This window comes from Carcharodon carcharias, chromosome 14, assembly GCF_017639515.1.
Source record: "Carcharodon carcharias isolate sCarCar2 chromosome 14, sCarCar2.pri, whole genome shotgun sequence".
Classification (NCBI taxonomy): Eukaryota; Metazoa; Chordata; class Chondrichthyes; order Lamniformes; family Lamnidae; genus Carcharodon; species Carcharodon carcharias.
Window position 1 is genome coordinate 109,664,534 of NC_054480.1, and position 17,977 is coordinate 109,682,510.

Genomic DNA, 17,977 nt, shown 5'->3' on the forward strand with positions numbered 1-17,977 from the left:
GCGTATTATGGCAGCAACCAACTTTGAGATGCACTGCAGCAACTCACCCCACTGCATTCAATAGCCCCTTTTAGCCTCACACACTCTTCCAACAAGAGAGACCAGAGCAGGAACACCATGAGCACACCATCATCTCCATTCACCACCCTGGCCTGGCAATATATGTAATGCTCGAGAGAATGTTCGAATCCAATGTCTTTATCGCACAAAACTTAAACTTGAAAACAATGCATAGTATTTTAAAATAGTCATCCCCTGGTTAGTCAGACTAGGTTGACTGCAGGCGAATTGGATCCAATCTGACTAAGACTGATCCACTTCCAGCATGAATTCTATTGATTGTTTTAATCCCGATGACACCACCACGATAAGGGTTTTCAGCCTGATTTTATACTTTGGCTGCATGGCAACTGCTGTCGTGCTTAACTCTTCCGAGCCACTTGATTGGCAGTCTCTGACTGGTTTCTGGATTGTGTGGTATGTTCCAAGAATTGTCACCTCATTTCTGCAGCAAATTTAAACTAGATTTAAAACATATTCTTAATGTGCCATCATTTTTTTCATTCAATCACGGGACGTGGGTGTCACTGTCTAGACAAGCATTTTTATTGCCCATTCCTAGACTGATGTGTGGCTTTGAAAAAAACATACAGATAGTTGTGTTGCCATGATCTACTGCTGTTGTCCTTCTAAGTGGTAGAGGTCACGAATTTGGAAGGTGCTGTCGAAGGAGCTTTGGTGAGTTCCTGCAGTGCATCTTGTAGATGTTACTCACTGCTGCAACTGTGCGTCGGTGGTGGAGGGAGTGAATTTTTGTGGATATGATGTCAATCAAGTGGGGGCTGCTTTGTCCTGGATACTGTCAAGTTTCTTCAGCATTGTTAGAGCTGCACTCATCCAGCAAGTGGAAAGTATTCCATCACACTCCTGACTTGGGACTTGTAAGTGAACAGCCTGTGGGGAGTCAGGAGGTAAGTTACTCTCCACAGAATTCCCAGCCTCTGACCTGTTCTTGTAGCCATAATGTTTGTATGGCTGGTCCACCAAAATGCTGATAGAGGGGTTTTAGTGATTGCAATGTCATTGAATGTCAAGAGGAGAAGGTTGTATCCTCCCTCGTTGCAGATGGTCATTTCTTGGAACTTGTGTGGCAAAAATGTTACTTGCCACTAATCAGCCCAAGCCTGGATGTTGCCTGGGTTTTGCTGTATATGGGCACCAGATACTTCAGTATCTGAAGGGTCACGAGTGGTGCTGAAATAGTGCGCAATCATCAATAAACATTCCCATTATTGACCTTATGATGGAGGGTAGGCCATTCATGAAGCTGCTGAAAATGGTTGGGCATAGGACACTAACCCAAGGATCTCCTGCAGTGGTGTCCTGCAACTGAGATAAATGACCTCCAACAACCACAGACATCTTCCTTTGTGCCAGGTATGACTCTAACCAGTGGAGATCTTCCATTGACTCCAGTTTTGCTAGGGCTCCTTGATGTGACAATTGGTCAAATGTTGCCTTGATGTCATGGGCAGTCACTCTCACCTCACCTCTTGAGCTCAGCTCTTTTGTCCATGTTTTGGACCAAGGCTGTAATGAAGTCAGGAGCTGAGTGAACTGGCGGAACAATGACTTCATCATTGCTTTGTCAAAAGGCTGGAGATCATCCTGAAAATCATCATGGGTGGACTACCCCTCAAAAGGACCCATCACTAGCCTCTTATGACAACTAAGGATTGGCAATAGCAGGACCTAGCCAACACTGTTCTCATCCTGTTAATTACTTTATAAGGGTAAGCTGGAGCAAAGTGACTTGTATGGTTCTGAATGTTGTTGCAGGATTATAAAATGTTCCAGCCCAAAAATAAGCCATTTAGCCCCTCGAGATAGTTTTCTTCACTTGAGCCATCTAGTATCCTTCCACTCACATTATCACACACTGTATTCTTTACAATTCTCTTATTCAAGCAGCTATTGCATTCCCTCACTAGGAAGAGACAATGACAGTCAAATTATTTGAAACTTTCTTTTATTGATTAGAAGAAGCACCTTTCAAACAATCCAATACCACAGCAACAAAATTCAGCTCACATTGCAACATTTTCAAAAATGCACTTGAAGACAAGGTGAGGTTGTTCCATGTTGCATCTAGAATTGATAGAGTCTTTAATACAGATCTAGTTAAGAAACTGGAAGTTCAGTTACAATATCAAATAGTTGCTAAATACATTACGACATCTAAAATAATTTCTTCCGCATATTTGTGGAAGTTGAAATTCTTCAGATTATAGGGTATGAAGCACAATAGGTAATTCCACACAGGTCTTCGCCCATCAGTAAGCGCATGTAGCCACTCTCACCCCAGGCAGTTCCCCAGCTAGAAAAGCAAGAGTATTTGTTAATATCTAAAACCAACCTAATTACGTACAAAATGAATATAGTAAAGATCCTTGCAACCTTGCTTCTGTAATATTTGCAACTTTTTCATTTGGCTTGAATGCATTTGGTTTTAGATTATGTTATCAACAAGAAATCAGGTTCACTTTACATAGAGTTTGCTTTTGAAGTTATACAATCCATGTAGAAAACTAATTATGATAATTGGGTGAAATACCAAATGGAAGAGCCAACATATTTGTATAACTTTACAGATCAGATGAGTTTTGAGACAATGAGGGCTTATTGAGAGCAGCCAGCTTGCAGCCATAATGGAAGGATAGTTGTCATTCAAATTGCATAGTAGAGGACATAGCTAAACCAACAATACAGTGAGCGTTCACATCCTGGGAAGTGGGCTGGGGTGCACATTCAAGATGGAAACAGTGATTAGCAGCTGGTCAGGACAATCCTCAGTACATAGAGTCGAGGGAAGAATCAAAGATCAGTTTTTGCCTCTCATCTTTTCCCAGATAAATCAATTTGAGGCAGCCAGAGAGACAGAGATTTCACTTACTACTCAACAAAAATGAGGCTGAGAGGCTATAGGGGAATAAATAAACACATAGAGTCTGTGAGAGTACTCTAATGGTAAGTGCCAGTTAGTTGAGAGACTGCTATGTAGGCAGAGAGCTTATAAGGCAATGGAGCAAGTTTAATTAGCCGCATTATATTTATCGCACAAGGTGCAATGCGAAATAAATGAATCACGTTCTAAAGATTGTATTGTGATCATTCATATCTTTTATTGCATTGGTTCGTAATTGGCATTGCCTTCATGATCATGTTAGGAGGGCCAAACTCAAGACTCTGTTCCTTAATCCTTCCTCATCATCAGATAATTGATTTCCAGGCCTTCTTGGCCAGCATCCCTCTATATAATCTCTAAGATCCAAAAGATTTCCATTATGCCTGATGTTCTTAATTTGTAGATAAAAATTACCTGTTTTTAATGATCCAATAGCCTTTTGGATGTTCATCCACATACCCCACCACGAGCACTGAATGATCAATTTTCTTACTGTTGCAGTCAACATTCTCAAAGATACCTGTAAAATGGAGGATAGTACAATACATGAAAGTAACTCCAAACTCATATCTGAAATAACATTATTAAAGATTGTGAAAATCAGACAACAAGATTTTGTATTCGTATGCCATCTTTCATTAAGCAACTTGTCCCAAGGTCACCCAAACAGGACACGGTTAGGGAAGGTGACTGGCCTGGTGAAAGAGGGAATTTCAAAAGAGAGAAGTAGCAAAGTGAAGATGTTTAGAATATCCCTGAAGATGGAGTGTTACCCCATTGGTCCTCTTGCATGGATGTCTTGCACAGGGAGATTGTGAGATAGAACCTGAACCAAGGTGAATGAATAAAAGTTTAGAATTTTCTTTACCTGATCTGTAAAATTTGAAGGAATCATGTGATGAACGAATAAGTACTGAAATTGGTCCAACATTTGCCACTAATTCAGCTAATTCTTTCTCAGTATAGCTCTTAATCCTTCTGAATCCTTTAACTTTGGTGACACTCTTCGAGCTATTAAATAAGCACTCATTATTCCTCTGTAATTAAAATGTAAGAGTCTGTTTAGCAAATTGGCTGACAATAATTTCCATAAACTTCAACATTGTATCACAGGCAAAATCCCACTCAAATACCACAGCCCAGCCTTGTTCTCCTCCCCAACTCTTATTCCTTCAACACATCAATGTCAAGTACATCACCCTCATCAAAACCTAACTCATTCCAAACTCTCCACAGCCTCTCAGCCTAAAATTCCTAAACCAATCATCCATCACTTGGATCCTGTGCAATCCCCTGTCCCTTTCACTCACTGATCAGTGTCAGGCCCATCTGGACCCAGCCCTTCCACTCTGAATCTCTCCCTCTCTTTTTCTCTCTCTCTAAGCCCATTTGCTTTTCTGCATCTTCACAGGCGGGATGAGTGTTCATGTAGGGTTTTAAAAATTTTAACAAAATTCTGCTGGAAATTATGAACATATCCAAACTCATGTGACATTGTCACATGAGGGGACATGTAAGGGAAATTTTATTTTTCTATTTTGAGCTTTTTTACATGTAGAGCCGATCTCCCTGAGGCTGCACTTAGCCTCTGGGAGATGAGTGCGCTCTTTCCTGCGCATGCCTGAAAGAACGCACTCTCGGTTTTGGGCATTACACCCCGCCCACACAGGGTGCGCAAAGAGCTTCCCTGCAGACGTCACGCTGGGCGGGCTTTAATTGGCCTCCCACGCAAAATGGCACCACGCCTCCCATCGGGGGCACTGGTCAGAAGCTCGCCCACACGTGCCCGCCCACCAACTTCTCCCCCATCGGGGGAAAATTCAGCCCAAATTGTCATGCCTGCCATAACTTAGAGGTCACTCATGTTCAAGAATTCACAATTGATGAATGCATTTTTTTCACAAGTTTAACTCTTCCTAGTTAATGTTTCACAGCCATTTGATTCATCAAGGAGTGAGCATCATTGAAAGGTGCTATAATTGAGAAATGATTACTGGGGAAAGACAAGCTCTGTTAGGAAGGACAATGGTCTAATTACTGCACCAATTCACTTTAAGAATGAAGGACACCCTTACTGTTGATATTCAAAATGTCACTTGCTTGCCACTTTGCATGACGATGCTCGGGTCTAGGCAACTTCGGGTAAACACTTTTTGTAAAAGTTAAATGAAGCTATACCTTAAACCAGAATACCTTTCAGAATAGCTTTTATGACAGCCCTGGTTAACTGTGGGAAATGAAGACAGTGTACAGTGTGCAGCAAGTGTACCTTTGCTTGGTACGGGTATGACTGATCAGATTGAATACCATGGTCTCGCACGTATTCAAAGGCACGGTATGGCAAGCCTCCATTGCACCCATAATTCTTATATCCATCAGAACAGTCAATGATGTTTTGTACACTCAGGTCCACGAGTTGGTTGGTTTTCCTGGCCAACTGACCTTCCAGAGCTCCAACTGCAGTAAACGCATAGCAGGATAAACAGTAACCCTAAGGGAAAAACAGATAAGTTGGCAAATGCTAAAATTTTTAAATCTTTTCTCATGATCTTCAGCATTTTGATTGAAAACTAATAAAGAGTTCCGATGGTTGACTATATCTTTGCCGTACTTGCTGATAGACACTCCAGGGGGAGAGAATGGACATGCAATCTGTTCTGCAAAATATTCAGCTCCAGACTATTACCTGAATATCCATTCACTTTGGGGTGTCCAAACCTCAACTCATAACCTGCCCAAGTGGCAGAACACAACAGTCCAGCCCCTCGCACCATAATTTGAGTTCAGCAGCACTGCTTGAGAATCAAGAAGCAGGTGAATTAACGTGTGCAAGTGAGGAGGAGAAAGCACATGTGGCCAAGGAGTATAGATGATCACAAGACTTTCATCCATGCCACCTCTGTACTTTCTCAAGCCCAGTAATGTGGTGAAATCGGGCAAGTCACATCATGCTTAAGGGACTCCATGGCTTCAATTTCAATTGTCCTCCCAACCCAAAGTCCCAATTCTTGCTGGATCAAAGAGTTAATTCCCATGGTAACCTTGCCCTCTGGAGAAATTGTCACAAGTAAGGAACCATGCAGAGCGGACTGATACATGATTGGATTTACAACGCCTTCCTCTCCCCCCGCAACCACTCACCCCCTCCACCCCTCAGACATGGCATATTTTCAGTTGCGGGGGCACATTAAATATGATGGGTGGCTAGCCCACGGCCTATACCCAACCCATTCACCATAATACAGGCACCCACTAGGCCACCTGCCCCTAGGCCTTTTGAGGTTTTTAACTGCCCAATTAAGTAGCAATTAAGGCCTCAATCCACCTCCATTACCATAATACCGTGAGCATTGGAAGGCAGGCAAAAGTGAGGAGGCATTTTTTTAACCAATTTTGTTGAAAGGAGGGTTAGGATGGGTGGGGTCCATCTTCAAGGGGTTCCCTGTATGCATCAGAGGAACACCCCAACAAATAAGATTGTACGTTGCCTTTTCCCCCATCTTGGCACCCAAAACCTGCCCCTCAATCCCCTCACACTTCCTCCCTAGAGCATCCAATCCCTTCCTACAAAGAAACCCCGTACTCATCTTATCCGGAGTCCTTGACACTTCCAGTCCCAGCAGCACCCATTTCTCTCACTTGGCACTGCTGGGAGTGCAAGAGCTGCCAGCCGATCTAATTGGGTCTTGAGGTTGGGACTTCTCCCACTGTGGGACGGACATTCCATTCTCTGCTTATTAAGGCCACACAGCCTATTAGCGCAGCAGGGCGGACTTATTTAACGCAAGTTGGTTTCCAGCCAATTTTTCATGCAGGATGCAAGCAAAACGCTCCCCCACACCCCTGGTAAAATTGAATGCGCAGAATCTTGTGGTTGCACACACTTCACACAAGAACACATTGGCTCCTTATCATTGTTTTTTTGAACCATGTGATTTCATAACATGAAAGTATTAAAAGTCCATTTGTAAATTAGCTTTGATTATTTTATTTTTCTCATACAGGCCTTTGAAAATATGCCAATCATGTGAAGTGTTAGAGCGGAACATTGGCACTGGAAAATTCTGAAGACCCTTAATGTGTATGTATCTTTATTAACATCCAGGGGGAGAATTTCTCGACATCACCACACGCCATTCTGATGCTCTATTTAAAAACTAATTAAAGTAATTAATTGAGCTGTCCATCCAGCCTTAAGATTGGTGGGCAGGTGATGAGCCTAGGCAGCCTTTGCATTTATCATGAAACCTCATCCACGGGTTGGATGAAGTTTCATGAAGGGTTTAAATATTAAATGAAGTTTTTACTAAAGTTCATTGACATGTCCCAGTTCATGTGACACTGTCACATGAGGGGACATGTCTCAAAAAATTTTTTTTCTTTAATAAAATTTTTAAAAATCAAACTATTCTCCCTGAGGCAGCTCTGTGCCTAGGGGAGATTTCTGCACTCTTTCGGAATCATGAGCAAAAGAACACAGGCCCCAGCTCAGCCTACTCCCCCTGCCCACAGAGGGAGCATTCAGCACATCCTAGTGTGTGTCACGCTGGGCAGGCTTTAATTGGCCCACCCACTCAAAATGGCAGCACTCCAGGCAATCCGCAGCATGCTTGCTCGCCCCTGCTTCCACCCAACCACCACCTCCTGCCCCCCGCCACCGCCCCCACCATCCTGCCCCCCACCCTTGCGCCAAGCCACAATGAGGACAAAATTCTTGTCATGAAAATATGGTTCTCTGTTAGCTATCTGAATCAAACACTTAGACCCTAATTGCCTGCAGCAATTCTTAGTATTGCTACCCACTGGCTATTAGAGGAACAGCACCCATGAAATGTTCCCCCTGCTATTTGCCACAGTTCCAATTTCTTGAAACACAAGGTGGTTCAAAATTATAAAAGCTTGAAAATAATCATCCCTGGAGTCAAATTATTAAACAAGAATACTGCCCTAACAAACTCAAACATAGCAACTGACCTGCATTGAACAGAAATGGTGAGAAGTAGTAGGTACCTGGTTCTTTACATTACTAACATAGCCCATTCGACGCCAGTCCACATCTTTGGGAAACTGAGCAACATCCTCCATCTCATCCAGTTCCTCCAAAATCTGGTGATTTCTTCCAGTTCCTCCAAAATCTGACAACGCAACATTTGTATAATTTGCCATTTCAGAAATCCTTGCATCAGTGAACAAATGCTCAAACTCCATTGGCGTCTGGAAGAAATAGTTGCAGAATGCTTACAATGAGACTTGTTGTGTTGTTATAATGATATTAAAGCGCCAATCACTCATAAGGGATTTGATAAACAAGCTGTGGCTTTCTTTACTTAGACTAGGCACATGGGAACATTTATACAGAGGTAGAAAGCTTGAAGACACCAGCAGCAGAGCTGGCTGCTGTATGTTCTGTTGAAAAGCAAAAGTGAAATTGATTGCAGCATGACAACGCTAGAGGGAAGTGAGTCATGCTTGAATCACTTAAAGACATATTACAACAAGAAAATTTCTATAAAAAATGCAAAGCCAAAATCTATTTGTTTGAACAGTTGTAGCTCCACAGTGTCCCATTATGTTTATCATTTGCAGCCATGATTGATGAAAACAAAGATGGAACTTTCTAGCATAGATGCATATAAAATGGAAGCTCTATGGAGTCAGTGGGGCACTATGGCAGAAGGCTCTTGACTATCAAGATTCTGAGAGATTTGAAGGAAGTGGAAGTGATTTATTTTGATTTTAACCAATGTTTGTGACAGCGGGTTGCACAAAAAACTAGCCCACAAGTCAAGGAGGCATCAAATATGAGCCAAGCGTCTGAGGTGGGTTAGTAATTGGCTCAAGTGAAAAGTGGTTGTAAATGGAGCTGTTTTGAAATGCATAATTCTGGGTGCAGTCTTGCAGCAAGAATAACAAAGCATTGCAAGCAATGCAGAAAAGGGAAAACAAGCTGACAGGTAGGTTCAGACATTGAAGTGAGAAGAAGTGGTTAAAGAGCCCAGGATTCTTTATTCAGGAGGATAGAAGCCTCAGGGTGATATTATTCAAGTATTTAAAATACTAAAGAAAAAGATAAATTCAATCCAAAAATACATATGGGATTGTCACAGATCACAAAACTCAGAGAAAAGATGTAGAGACAGTTTAGATTTAACTATTTTACACAGTGTTGGGTGGTGGGGGTTGTGGGGGTGGTGGTTGGGTGGGGTGTGATGGAAATGTATGCAGTAAATTGCCCACCAAGTCAGTGGAGGCAAATAATGCAGAAAAGTTTAAGAGAGATTTAGGGAGATGATTGAGGGAGAGGGTGATTGAGAGAAATTAGGTTTTCAAAGCAGCCAGATGATCTACAAAGACTTTTCTGATTTTTTCCAGACTTCCAAGTTCCTTCTTTAATATTTGTTCTCAGGATGTGACCATTTGCTCCAAGACCACATTCATTACCAATGTCAGTCCCCTTATTGAACCATTGCAGGGTGTAGTGATGTTGAGCGATTGATTGTTCATGGAAATGTTTTGTTCACATGAAGTTAGTTATATAGTTGAAGATGACAACTGGACCAATGGACATAGAAATAATTCCAGCTGATATATTTTTTTCCAGTAAAGCAGGTTGGCTTAACTGGGATAAAATTACTCTCCATCATGTCCAGTATCAAACCAGCAAATCTGACATTATTTGCATGACTCACCAAGTCTCCAAAGCGATTCATGGCCATTTCATACATAGAATTTCCATGGCGATACAGAGCATTGTGAGCTTCAATCTTCTCCAGGTTGTCCAGCCAAATTTCCTTCCTGGCCTGATCTTCCTCCTACACAAAGAAATTGGGTCATTACAGTATAATACCAATAGAATCCAATGCCCAATGTTATTGCTTGCCTTCAATTAAAAAGAAGATACTGAAGTTGGAGACAGCAGGTTCCTTCCACGAGTTAACGCAGGTGAATGCTCAAGTAGTTGGTGGCACCACTTGATGTTAGCTACAGTGGTAGAACAAGGCAGAGTGACAGAAGGGCATGCATTGTCAAGACCATCAACATTAAATTTGGAGGCGAGAAAACCCAAAGATACAATCTCTAGGTCAGAGCTAGCATCAGAACTGTCAGGGGCAAAGAAAGGAAAGGAGAAACCAAAGAAGTTTCAAGAGATCATTTGGAAATAATTAGGTAAAACACATGGGGTAAAAGACAATAGTCATGGCTCATTTTAATAAGGTATGAATAAACTTGGGATTTAAACTGTGAGCAAAGAAGCCAGGGGAAAAATACATCTTCTCAAATCTAAAGCAAGCTTTTACGTGACACCAAATTTCTTTCTCACAAAATACATGAAATATGGAACAGACACTTGGCTAAACCAAATCATGATGCCAGGCAAGATTTGGATGAACAGGCACTATAAATGCACCCGTAATGGTGTGAGAACCTATCATTCGCATAATAATTAATGCATCTCCCTCCGATCCTGACAATTTCAGCAGTATCAGTGAAGGAGGTCCCAGAATCCCCATTCCTGCCACTCCCCAGCCTCACATTTGCAGATATACGGTCCCATTTTCCTCAAGCTGCATAGTCCAGTCCAAATTTAGGTTTTTGACAACTGTGGAAGCATCCTAATTTGTCATGTCATGATTGGCTGCTTCCAACAACAACAATATATAGAAGAGTTAAAGCAAAATTTGACAGTGAGTAACATTAGGTGATGTTAAGTCCCATGGTCAAAAGCTGGGTCATAAAGATATCTTTTAATGAGCATCTTAAAGGTGAAAAGAGAGGTAGAGTGACAGAGAGGTTTAGGCAGGGAATTTGAGAGCTTGGGACCCAGGCATGGCCATCAAGGGTGGATCAATTAAAATTGGGGATGTGCAACAATCCAGAATTTGATGCAGCAGATATCTCGGAGGGTTGTGGGGCTGGAGGAGATTACAAAGATAGGGAGGGACCAGGCTATGGAGGGTTTTGAAATCAAAGGTGAGAATTTTAAAATTGAGACATTCCTTAACCAGGAACTAAAGTAGATCAGTGAGCACAGGGGTTATGGGTGAACAGAACTTGGTGCACGTTAGGATACAGGCAGTAGCAATTTGGATAACCTCCGATTTACAGAGGATATAACGTGGCCGGTCAGGAGTGTATTTCAATAGTGAAGTCTTGAGGTAACAAAGGTACAAATGATGGTTTCAGCAACAGATGAAGTGAGAGAGTGGCACAGTCAGTCGATGTAAAGGAGGTGGAAATAGGGTGTCTTAATGATGGCAGAGATATGTGGTTAGAAGATTAGTTAGGTGTTAAATATTTTAACAAGAATACAAACAGCCTGGTTCAGCCTCAGACAGCTGCTAGTGGGGTGGGTGGGGATGGAGTTGGTAGCTAGAGAACAGAGCTTTTTGCTGTGGGACTGAAGATGATGGCTTTGGTCTTCGCAATATTTGATTGAGGCGAATTGAGAAAAAATCCATTATTTGTGTTTTACAAATTTGGTATAAAGAAATGGTCAATAACTGCCATGGAATTGATTGGTGTTTAATATCTAAATCACCATGGAAGGACATTGTTTTTTTTTCGATTATGGCTCTTACTGAACAACATTAACAGGTGCGGGGTGGGGGGGGTGACTTCCACATTTCAAATTGACCTTCTCAAAACAATGTAGCAGTCCCTCAATGCTCTATTAGAGAATTAGCTTAGGTTTCTTACCAGACTAGGGTAGCTCTTCCCATACTCCTGCTTCCAGCTTTCCCATTCCTCGTCAATGATTGGGTTTGTTGAGGCCATGGAGATAACAGTCAGGATGTACGTTACAACGAGGAAAAATACCATGGTGAAATGTTGAACACGTCAAACCTGCAACAAGTATGGTTTTCTTTGTGAGATGCTATGGGCAATAAAATCAGAAGAATGGGGAGAGGTAATGCAAGAGCCTAATCTCACAATCCTACCCTTGTTATTTTAACGTCCTGTAAATAAACCAATATTCTTTGTATCATCTCAGAATTTTTTGGCGGAATATTAACGGAGTAGGACAAAGGTGTAGGATTTAGTCTTCAATTGTTTCAAACAACAACTGTAGAAAGAATATGTATCACCAATTCATTCAGATGAGGAGAGAATCAGTTTGTGAAATTTACAATGCCTCTTCTCATTATGCACATGAAAATGGTCAATTCACACATGCCCAACAATTTTTACTTACCTTGAAAACACAGTTGCAGAGATTGTAAAGTTCACTGACCGGTGTGGGACCTGAAGATAAATTTGGGAAGAGACCGAGCTGCCTTTAGCCTCAGATTTGACTAACTCAATGTTCCCAGTCAGTAATACATTGATGTCAGGAATCTGTAATTCCCACTGAATTTGTCCAGATAATGTATCGCCATTTAGAAAATATTGTTGATTGTGTGATATTCCAGTATCTGCTTTTCTATAGAAGTGCTAATCTATTTACAGAATATTAATTTCTCTGCTCAAACAGTTTTAAATCTAATTTCTTTTCCTACATAACATTTAATCACAATAGTGTGATCCAGACAATTCTACCAATAAAAGTGATATTCTTTGCTGTGTTACACTGTTAAATCATTCAGTGTTCTTTCAATGTATTACTTATACATTAGCATCAGGCCATTCAATCACAGTAGATACAATAGAGACTATATTTTACTCACCTCACAAGGACACCTCTGTTTTTTAAATGACACAAACCATTTGGGACTAGTTTGTGCTGTACTGGAGTTTGAACTGGTGTTTATATACCTTTAGAAGATGCAAAATAAACTAATTGCCTCCTAAATTCCACCAATTAGATCACGGGGCCTGAAGCATTATCTTGGTTCATTTTTTATCTAAAATAATCTGCCACCTGTAAGTTCCAACCATCAGTCACACAAATTATACATAAATACCCTGCATGGACTTAATAACATAGTCTTAAAAGATAAAGAGTTGATGTAAATCTTATTTTCAAGATGCAAGTTGCTAATTTCTTGGTGAAAATCCATTGAGCTTTCGAAGATTCTTGGCAATGTGTTTTGTCATGGTGCCTGCATGCCCCAGGATTGTGTCTATGGCAATTATCCAATTATCACTGTCTCAGCAGGTGACATTTTTCAGCTAACAGGTATGTACAGATTCTACAATCACCAGTAGCCCATAATGTGATGACAGGCACTAGCAATATCTCCGCACCAGGGCTGCAACATCAGCTCTTTATGTGTGTAGCAGCAGAGTTAACAAAATCAATTTGTTTTTTCTTTTACAACATGTTTCTCATTTCACTCAATAAAATCTTCACCAGTCCCATTTGTATTGTCATGAGAATCATTATAGGAAGAATGTGATTGCACTAGAGAGAGTGCAGAGGAGGTTTACCAGGATGTTGGCTGGGCTGGAGAGTTTTAGTTATGAGGAGAGATTGGATAGACTGGGTTATTTTGCTTGGAGCAGATGAGATTGAGGGGTAATGATTCAGATGTACAAAATTATGAGGGGCATAGATACAATAGGCAGGAAGGAACTTTTCCCCTTGATGGAGGGATCAATAACCAGGGGGGCATAGATTTTAGGTAAGCGGCATGAGGTTTAGAGTTGATGTGAGGAAGAGTTTTTTTTCACCCAGAGGATGGCGGGAATCTGGAACTCACTGCCTGAAAGGGTTGTAGGGGCAGAGACCCTCATAACATTTAAGAAGTATTTGGATGTGCTCTTGCGATGCCATGGCATACATGTCTATGAGCCTAGACCTAGAAATTGGGATTAGAATAGTAAGGTAATTGTTTGACGGCTGCAGACCCGAGGGGCTGAAGGGCCTTTTCCTGAAATGTAGACCTCTATGACTCTATGACAATGAATTAAGGAGAGCAGCCAGGCTCTTGAAGCAAGAGGGCCAATCAGAGAGCTTGGACCTTGAAAGCAGGTGCAAAATGCCATTCAAGATAAGTGAGGCAAAGGGGGCTTCAAAATGGAAGTGCCCTCCTATTTTTTAACATTTGAAATAAAAAATGGCCTTGGTGGCCTAGCCGCCAATGTCGGAAAAGGAGGGGCCCTTTTACAAAGCAGCCGGCAGCTGCAGCTACACCTCAACAAAGTGAGAAGGCCTTCCAACCTGCCTCGGTGCTATTTTTATCGTCCACCCTCTCACTTCTTTTCCAGGGTGTAGCAGGGACAAAATATTCAGCCCAGAGTCACTCTACTCATATCATGACCAGATAAATGGGGCTTTAGATGTCTTATCTCCAACTGTACTCTTGTCTTGCAGGAGAACTTCATGAACTTGCTTATTGGTTTCAAATTTCCTCATTGTGTTCACTACTTTAGAACGAAAGAACTTGCATTTCTATTGTGCAATTCCCCATCACAGGATGTCTAAAATTGCTTTACAACCAATGAAGTACTTTATACATTACTTCTCTTAAAGACAGGAGGGGAGAGATAATTTAAACAGCACTAACTTCTCCTCCCACCACCCACCCATAAACAGAAATATGTTTTTGATTTGTTTCCCTCTTTACACGCAGTGGCATATTTTCCACCCCCTCAGTTTTGGGGCAATCCAATTTTCTATTAATAACTCCACAGCAAATTCAAGATAGGATGAACACAAAGGGGTTAGTCCAGTTGCATACTCAAAATGCAAATGGAGGATTGTCACATTGCCTCCACATTCAGACAGTAAAGAGAGGGATAGCAAAAAGAAAGATTTACAGTGCAGAGACCACAGAGAAAAGGAATATTGTTTCAAATGGGTTCCAGAGTCCAGAATCAAAACCTAATGAATCAGTCTTGTTGGAAATAGTACAGAATTTCCTGCAGAAGCAGTATGGATGGAGCCAGGTGTTCAACCTGGGCAGAGGTCCTTTCTGTGATGCTGCCAGTTAGACAGTAAACAGCAGATTGAGCTCAAAACGAAAACAGAATTACCTGGAAAAACTCAGCAGGTCTGGCAGCATCGGCGGAGAAGAAAAGAGTTGACATTTCGAGTCCTCATGACCCTTCTGAGCTACTCAGCCCAGCAAGGCAATGCTATTTGTTCAACAAGCCACAGGTCTCGGGCATGTGTCTTTACCTTTCCACAATGTCTTTAACAAAGGATGTTTATCCAGTGTTGGAAATTGGCTTGGTGTCCAGGCTAATAATTTCTTAGCCATTATGGGTTAAAAGGAATGTTTAACAGGCCATTCTATTAGCAAACATTCCAACACTGCTGGCCAGCCTGGGTTAGCAAATACAAAGGCCCTTCGATGTAGCTCCCTTTGAATTAGGCTGTGCAGTCCCCAGGTGATGGTTAGTAGCTCCTCAGAGATAATGAGGGGTGAGATTTCCCAAACTGTAAAGTCACTTCTTTTAGTCCTTGACACTTAGTTAAATTCTTAAAAATATCCATAGGTCCTGTGGCGACTCTGATATCCAACAGCAGGGGAGACAGGGTAGTGGCAATGTCACAGGATTACACATCCAGTGGTGCAGCCTAATGCTCCAGGAGCAACATTTCAAACCCCACTGTAGCTGGTGGAATTTTCATTTAACAAGTTAAAATGGCAACTATGAAAAAATTGTCAAAATCCATCCAGTTCACTGAAGTCCCTTTGGGAAGGGGATTCGCTGTCCTTAACTGTCCTGGCTTATATGTCACTCCAGTTCCACAATAATGTGGTTGACACTTAATTGTCCTCTATAATTCCCTAACAAGCCATTCAGTTCAAGGATAATTAGAGATGGGCAACAACTGCTGGCCTCGCCAGCGATGCCCACATCTCATGAAAAAGAATTTAAACTGTGGTCGCCACAATAGAATCCAGCTGGCCTTGAGCACTGTTCGGAGCTAGTGCTGCTGATCTGATCTGTCCGCAAGGCAGAGAGGGTGCCGGACCTGGACAGGAATGTGAAGCACTGGTAGGATGACTTCCTTGTTGGGTTCCTGGGGATGTGAAAGGATACTTGGGCCTCCCCTCACTCAAGCACTGAGGCGATGTTGGCAGGAGCACTATGCTTCTGACATGAAGGCAACCATAGCCTGCTTCAACATCAGCGACAGCAGAGAAGCACAGCGCATGTTCCAGAACTTCACAGTCTTTGGGGTTCATTTTAGCCGTCACGTGCTGCAAGGTCTGATGACACCCAAGTGGGAATAATGGAAGACATTTCCCAGAAGAAGCCTGGGAACTCCACCTGACATCTGCTTGATGTAGACAGGGGATGCTGGAGACTGATTTCTGCACCCACCCACCCCCCCCCACCCCCACCACCCCCACCACCCCCCCAACCAACCCCACCACCAACCCCCACCACCCACCAGCAAGCAATTTCAAAACAATTAACATACATTCAGTTCTGCCCCAAATTCCAACTACAGCTGGATGACCCACCCATTGGATCCAGACTGGAATAGTGCAGAGTCCTTCTGGCAAAAGCAACTGTTGTCAGCAACAGAGACAACAGAGTTCGACTGCATCTTAGACACAGCATTGTCCATTGAGAATCGAAGCCACCATAATCCTCAATTGTTCCACCTTGCTGACATGCGACATTTGCACTGTCAGTTAGCATGCTGACTACAGATTAACCAAAGGGACAACATATGCAGTAGTCCTCAATCGTATTTTGTATCTTATAGAATAGTCACAGTATAGCAATATCGCTGCCCATTTTCATCACAATGCTGCATTTAAAGTTGTTATGGATTCAGGTTCCTTATGACGGCATTATCCAAGTGGAAATGCCACAGCAGACTCCTAATTCCACCTTTAAGATGCTCCTTGACTAAACTTTTAGTCACCTGCCCTTGGCTTCGCCGGCTCGGTGTCAAATTTTATTTCATTTTGTTCCTTTGGAGCAACTGGGTACATTCTACCACATTAAAGATGTTATAATACAAGCTATTGTTGACGTTAACAGGGGTGGCATCTACTGCCCTTGTCCTACTAGGTGATAGAGGTTGCTGATTTGGAAGGTGCTGTCGATGGAGCTTTGATGAGATGCTGCAGTATATAAAGTATACAAAGCAATTGAAATGAAGACATGATAAAGTTCCAAATCTCTTCATCTTTGTATGAAGCATGAATCTATCTTTTATCAGACATGTAGCGTGAGCGCTTACGACATTTTAGGGATTCATAAATAATTAGTTAAATTGTTGGACTGAAATGTGCTCCTTTACGTAAATGTACATCAAGTAAAAGTTTGTCGCCTAGTTTAAGCGGTTTAATTCTTAAACTGTCAAACCATCTCCACCATGTACAAGGTTCTACCCATGAGTTATATGGAACATTCTTCATTCACTTTGATGCATGAAGCCACAACCACACTCAAAAGGCTTAACATCATCCACAACAGAGCAGTCATTTAAACAACACGCCTGTTGCTTAATAACCATCAGTGTATTGTGGCAGCAACTAACTTTGAGATGCGCTGCAGGAACTGACCCCACTTCCTTCAATAGCACCTTTTAGCCTCACACACTCTTCCAACAAGAAAGACCAGAGCAGAAACACCATGAGCACACCACCACCTCCATTAACCATCCTGTCCTGGCAATATATGTAATGCTCGAGAGAATGTTTGAATCCAATGTCTCTATCGCCGAAAACTAATACTTGAAAGCAATGCAGTGTTTTGAAGTAGTCATCCTCTGGTTAGTCAGACTAGGTTGACTACAGTCTAATTGGATCCAATCTGACTAAGACTGATCCACTTCCAGCATGAATTCTGTTGATTGTTTTACTCCCGATGACACCACCTCGATAAAGGTTTTCAGCCTGATTTTATACTTTGGCTGCATGGCAACTGCTGTCATGCTTAATTCTTTGGAGCCACTTGATTGGCAGTCTCTGATTGGTTTCTGGATTGTGTGGTATGTTTCAAGAATTGTCACCTCATTTCTGCAGCAAATTTAAACTAGATTTAAAACATATTTTTAATATACTATCATTTTTTTCATTCTTTCACGGGACGTGGGTATCACTGTCTAGACAAGCATTTTTATTGCCCATTCCTAGTTGCCCTTAAGAAGGTGGTGCT

The 17,977-nt window shown here is 41.9% G+C and overlaps 1 protein-coding gene across 1 annotated transcript; it reads right to left on the bottom strand.

Annotated features, from left to right (window-relative positions):
• Positions 1 to 303: 303 nt before the first annotated feature.
• LOC121287573 (procathepsin L-like) lies at positions 304 to 11,785 on the bottom strand. Its single transcript, XM_041205502.1, has 7 exons — positions 11,663 to 11,785; positions 9,655 to 9,777; positions 7,976 to 8,179; positions 5,235 to 5,456; positions 3,834 to 4,002; positions 3,380 to 3,485; positions 304 to 505 (listed from the first exon to the last, which is right to left on the bottom strand). Exons 1-7 carry the CDS (start codon positions 11,783 to 11,785, stop codon positions 304 to 306), a joined length of 1,149 nt encoding a protein of 382 aa, XP_041061436.1.
• Between the last annotated feature and the right edge of the window lie 6,192 nt (positions 11,786 to 17,977).

What these genes read in the sequence shown, in the direction of transcription:
- LOC121287573 (XM_041205502.1), bottom strand. Translation starts at nt 11,785, where the DNA reads ATGGTATTTTTCCTCGTTGTAACGTACATCCTGACTGTTATCTCCATG. An exon ending in TTAGTAATGTAAAGAACCAG is followed by an intron (nt 5,457 to 7,975) that starts GTACCTACTACT and finishes TTTTTCCCTTAG; the next exon opens with GGTTACTGTTTATCCTGCTA. An exon ending in CATACCCGTACCAAGCAAAG is followed by an intron (nt 4,003 to 5,234) that starts GTACACTTGCTG and finishes TTTTAATTACAG; the next exon opens with AGGAATAATGAGTGCTTATT.